General features: G+C 45.8%; 1 protein-coding gene across 3 annotated transcripts in view; it reads right to left on the reverse strand.

Moving 5' to 3' along the window:
* The window catches only part of AP2M1 (adaptor-related protein complex 2, mu 1 subunit), a 17110-nt gene that overhangs the window by 9627 nt on the left and 1486 nt on the right, over positions 1-5997 (reverse strand). For 2 of the 3 annotated variants that reach the window (XM_009078080.1, XM_009078078.1), the window contains exons 2-3: positions 1778-2043; positions 295-377 (exon numbers count right to left, since the gene is read on the reverse strand). In XM_009078080.1, coding sequence (XP_009076328.1) covers positions 295-377; positions 1778-2043 — 349 coding nt within the window. Of the gene's footprint in view, positions 1-294; positions 378-1777; positions 2044-3812; positions 3819-5997 lie in introns of all 3 variants that reach the window. The other variant, XM_009078077.1, reaches the window with a different exon arrangement.

Consider the following 5997-nt stretch of genomic DNA (forward strand, 5'->3'; position numbering starts at 1 on the left):
AGAGCTGACACAGAGCAGAGCCTGAAGTCAGCAATCATTTACATGCAAGGGACTGGCATTATCCTAGCTCTGGGCCCTTCCTCACAGGTCTTACTATGTGCCAGGGAACATGAGGTCACACAGCACAAGGACACCCAGAACAAGGTGCCACTGTCAGGCGTTCTCAATCTACTCAGGCACCTTCACTCAGTAGAGGTCAAATGGTTAGCTGATAATTAAGAATGTCCTCTCTTGAACAGGCTTACAGAAAACTAGCCAGCAGAGCAGTGCTGAACCCCAAATTCCTCTGGTTACCTGACTCTTGATGCCTTGCTGAGTGATGAAAGTCTTCAGGGCCCCTGTTTCAGAGTTCTGAGGATAGCCAAAGTCCAGGATTTCTACAGAAGGGTACAAGAAGGTTAGTTCAGAGCTGCAAGGTATAAACACACCAATTACGCTAACTGTTCCTTTAAAGAGAGAGCCAACTAGTGCACAGACACTGCTTACACATTGAATTTCTGGGCAAGCTGCTGTAGCATTCCTTACCAAGGGAAAAGAGACATCCTTCTTACACTGAGTTCCCAGTGCAATGCTTTGGAGAGGAGGGGTGATGGAAAGCTGTCCAGATGATCAGTTCACTGGTTTTTAAACACAACTACATTTGAGGACCAAATACCAACTACTCTAGCCACGTGCATAGGGAAGAGTTTTTTTCAGAAACATCTAAGGGACAAAAAAGAGGGTTTATCCAACAGCAGAACAAACTTGTCTTTTCAGCATTTTCGTTAGGTTTTGTTGTTCTTATGAGGATGTAATAAAAAACAAAACCTAAACCAAATAACAGCTGAGTAGTGGCACTGCAGGATTATCAGTGTGGGAGGGAAACAGATGTTAACTATAGACAGTGCACTTAACACCTACTCCTCTCAAACAGGATGGGAACAACCCACCACAGTTCTAGAAGGGAGAGAAGACCACCGACATGACAGTAAGTAACACCATGCTGGGAGGTATGATCTCACTGTGCCTACTAGGAGACAGTAATGACTGACCAAAGCAGAGAAACAGCAGCCTCTTGGTCTGCTCCGAGGGAAGAGAGAAAACACCAGTCACTGTGACCCCTGGCTAAGAATCCCAGGACACACACATGTGTGGTGCCTTGTCTGGAAAACAAACTGAAACCTAACTAATACAAAGGGCTGATGTTATGTGAAACAGGGACAGCTCAAGGGCAACTTCCACAGGCAGGCTGATACCACAAGTAGCTGGAGGGACACTGTATTATCATTTTATGCTGAAACTCATAGCTGTATCACTGGGGGAGGCAAAGCTGGGATAGAGCAGGTTGGGTTTTATGGATTTTCTTCTGTTCAGAACTGAGCACAAAACGCAACCCACTAGGGGCAACCAACTGCAGCCTGGAGTGACTGCTACCATCCAGTGCAAAGCCACCTGGGCAGTAGCTGGCCTCAGAGGTGCTACTGATAGTCCTCTTGATATATCCCAGTGAAAGGACAGCTCGACATGTACACAGGGTCCACTCAGAAGCTGGGCTCCAGTCCTAGCCACCTCAGTTATACAAGTGCACAGCTCCCAAAACTTCAGTGAAGTGAGCCATGATTAGCACAAGGCTGTGGTTTTGAGATGCAATACAGGTGACTTTAGAAAGCAGAACAGGTAATTTTGAACTCTGCCACATGTTCAAAATACTTCAAGGATTATTACTACATCAAACTAAGCTAAGGTTTTTAGAATGACCAAGTGCAATATCCCACTGCAGATAAAGCAAGCAGCTCACCATCCAGCAGCTCATAGATCAACACAAAGTTGTTCTTGATGTTCTCCTCGCTGATCTTCCCAAAGTAGGCAGTCATCACGTCACACATCTTGTACAGGAACTCGAACACCATGGCAGCGTTGACATTCTGCTTGGTGACAGCAGCCAGCCAGATGTTGGAGCGCTTGACATGGAAGAAGCTGGTGCGGGCGATGTTGGTGACAGGCGAGCGCACCTGCTGCCGTGCGTGGATGACATTGACGCGGAAGGCGTCCACGGCATTCCGCCTGCGAGATCACCACCAGAGGTAAGTCAGCACAGCACATGCTAAAACCAGCTGGGTGCACAGTTCTGCCTATGCAATTACAGTCAGACACTGAACTACATACAACAAGCTCACCTAGGCAGGGTGCCTGGGGATGTCTCTAAGAGGGACAAGTGAAGGCTCTGAGCAGAGTTAGACACTAAAGTCTGCACACACTATAGGAGAGAGAGTGCTACTGGTCTCTGAGAAGCTTTATACTACAGTGTAACTGTAGTCAGAAGGAGAAGCTAACCTCCACCTGGAGTCAGATGGCAAAAGAACCTTCCTTTCTATTAATTTTGACTGCACTCCCAATCGGTTGTCTTAGCTGAGAAAAAACACATTAGCAGCTTATGGCTCAAAGAACCCAGTTTTGACCAGACACCTAGTTACTGTCTACTCCGCATGCCCAGGCCTTCACCCTCTTGCCCCAAAGCAAGCTGTACTCTCCCAAGATACATGTCAATGGCAGTTCCTCCCAGACATACCATTGAGGGGGAAAAAGCCAGCAAAACCTGCCCGGGTCACCTGACAGATGTCAGTGCCCAGGTACACCCCAAAGGAGAGCTTTAGATCTCAGATCCACCTCATCTCCATACCTCACACACCTTGGAGGGCAGGCTCAAAGCAGCAGCAGGATCAGGAACACTGTTGGCTTTCCACTTACATGTCACCTCAAGCCTGCTCGGCTTCAGACCAGGTGTCTTGCATCCACACTTAGGGTCCCCACAGTGCAACGTGCCAGCAGCAGTGCATGGTCCAGTACCACTTACACTAAAGAGTTCTGCCCAGTGCTGAAAAGGTGCTGTGCAATCTGCCCCAGCTGCTGCCATCTTTGATCCAAACTGTCTGTATACGAGGACAGGGAAAAAAACTCTCCTGGCTAAACAGGGGTTCTGAGTGGCATTCCCGATGCCATTTCTTCCACACTACAGTTTCCTTATCCCGTAACTACAAGTTAGGATAAACTCCTCAAATTAAGTTAAAGTCCACAATCCTAAGAACACAGGAAGTAAGTTCAGGTGCTTTATATGACAAGACCAAGACTTAAAGCAACAGTCTGCACACCAAGCCAAGACTTTTCTAGTCGTGCTTTATTACTCATACTCTCAGACACTGTGTAGAACAGGGGGTCTGACTGCAGCATCAAGGCCATGGTACTGATTATGCAGAACCATGTTTGAGAACAGACAGTAATATCATCCTTGCAAGCAAGGATACAGGCATACAAATGCTTGTAAGCACTGAGGGTTGTCAGCAATCCAACACACAGTTCCAAGTTTGAAAACAAAGGATATTCAAAGGAACATATGCTACCACAGCAGGTGTTTGCTCCTTGAAGGTCTGGGGACACATGTAGAAGTTCCATCAGTAAACATGGTCCCCCATAAGCAAAATTCTGGCTTTCAAATACTTCTCAGATTTTACTGCTCCAGAAGGTTTGTAAGTTTGAGTTAATTTAATATTTCACTTCTACTTTAGTTTTTCCATAAGAAAGCAATTTAATCTACTATAAAACAACAATATCTAGAAGCCCCAATCCTCCCCTCCAGAAAGCCTTGCAAGGAAAGTTCAGCTTGTTCTGGAGCATTAACCCTCCCAGCCTCAAGTTCTAACCCGCTAGAAGTAGTACCAGAACCAGCAACCAGACTGGTGCACCCTAGAGGAGAAGCCTCAGGTCAGGGAGGCTTTTGTAGCACTCCAGGTGCCCACTGTGCAGTGCCAGTCGTGGCCTACCAACGCGTCTCTTACCTATTGCTACAGCAGCCAATGAGATGGGATGGACAGAAATGGCGCCAGCGGAGAAAGGAGGAGTGACAGCAACAAGAGAAAGGGTTAGAAACACACACACAAGGCACAATGAATCCAAAGAGATAAGAAGAGACCAAACAGCACCCCCTCCCCCTGCTCCTGGGCACAAAAGGCCAAGGTGGTATTGGATGGACAGTAACAAGCTCTGGCAGCAATGAAGCCCTCACAAGGTACAACGCTGACATGCCATGGTCAGGCTGTCAGCGCGGACAGACTCGTGTTTGGCTGAATTTTAGGGCTAACTGGGCATTTAGTCCAGATGAGCTGCACCTGTATCACATCAGTGATACCCAGTCTGCTCTGCCAGTATAGGCAGCAGGCTTTGAAGGGGAAAAACCCCAAAGCCTCAGTCAGAGGCATCACCTGGGGACCACAGAGTATCAGGTATCTTCTTCCCAGTCTGCCTCAGTACAGGGCTGCAAGTCTGAGTGGGAATTTCTGTGACAGTACTTCTCATTTGAAGCTGTTTGGGTTGATGCTTTCTGGTTTGGTCCAGCCAACAGGAAATACAGCAAGTTTGATAGAGCTGGAGCACATCTGGAGAGATAGGGCACATCCTGCATATTCAGACACTGCTCTATCCAGCTTGCACTTTTTCCTCAAGATCAAGAGCCATGAAGCTGACGTGATGTATTAGAAGCTCAGAAACCAAACACCTGTTACATTTAAAGTGCATGCAGTCTGTCATGTAAGCTGCTCAGTTCAAATAGCTTAATTTTTATTACACAGCTACATTCTTAAATGCAGGTAAGCTCCCCAACGACTATGTCACTGAAGAACAAGGCACTTGAAAAATCACAGTAGAGCCCTTCATAATATCCTGAATTAAATGCATGGTGTTTTGCCTTGTTTTTAATGAGGCTGCTTACACATGCAGCTAGCTGCTGTATGGACAGACACGCTACATGCACCAAAGCCATTCTAAGTTGCAAGCAAAGAAGGTTCAGGTTTTGTGGTACTTCTGCCTTTAACAAAGTCAGAGGAAGGGTTTCCTCATTAATGGTCAGTGTTCATTAACATCTGAGTTAGTATGTGCTTTTTTAGGCCCTTAAACTGTGCAAGAGGAGATGTTCTCATAACCACAGATGACCTTTAATATCTCCCAACACAGAGGTTGCGGCTTCAGAATGCCAAAGGCAAGGGCCAAGAGCAAGGAGTCTTAAAGGTCAATCACTCACCAAGACAGAGAGCAGTTAAGCTTGTTTCCTATTCAACCTACCTCCCAAAAGGCTGATGGGCTCAGCCCTCAGCACTTCAGATCTAGTGTTTAGAAACTAAGAATTGTATAGTATTCTAGAAGTGTATTACTCAGTTGTTTGGTTAGAGATAGAACTCCTACAGAGTCAAGTACAAACTACAGTATCATGGCTATTCCTTCCCCTAAAAAAACTAAAAGCCTTTAAGCAGACCTGGCATTGATGCTAATGTTCAGACTAGGAAATGCCAAGACTCTCAGTTACTTGATTACATCACAAGATGAGACACAGCCATTTTACAACAACTTCTTCTGTAAGGCTACATGTGTAAAAAAATTCCAAATCAGTTTTGAAGGCCTGCTGCAGAAGGAATCCAGCACCTTGGGGAGCAAATGTGGTAAACAGTCAGCACCAGCTCCACCTAAGCACGACTGACACTTTCACAGGAACCGAACAGATGATTTCACTCAAGGGAACACCAACTCCTCAAGTCCTAGAGAAAACACTGGAATATTTTTGGCACCTTTTGCCAAGCAAAAAAGTTAAGACAGGATCAGGCAGGAAATCCCATTTTCTAGTTTCATCTGGCCAGCCAGCAGGAAGTACTTTATCACGTACTGAACATAAGGCACTCGCTTTGTAAGAGAAATGAGCCAAGATAAAAAGCAATAGAAGATCACATTAAAAATAACTACTTTGCTCCCCAGTTTACACCATTTAAATTAAAAGGCCTTCTTGAATAAACACCGGTTTGAGCACAACCTTATAAGTGTTCTGATTTTGCAAACCACTGAAAGACATTTTTGCCAGAAACTGCAGTTAAAGTGTCCCTAGCCACCACCCAAAACATTCTCAAAATTTATCTAGAATCCAGCCTGGCGTGGCTCAGCCACTGTGACACCAACCTAACAAAGTCAGACCTGTCATAA

This window comes from Acanthisitta chloris, unplaced genomic scaffold, assembly GCF_000695815.1.
Source record: "Acanthisitta chloris isolate BGI_N310 unplaced genomic scaffold, ASM69581v1 scaffold25497, whole genome shotgun sequence".
NCBI lineage: Eukaryota > Metazoa > Chordata > Aves > Passeriformes > Acanthisittidae > Acanthisitta > Acanthisitta chloris.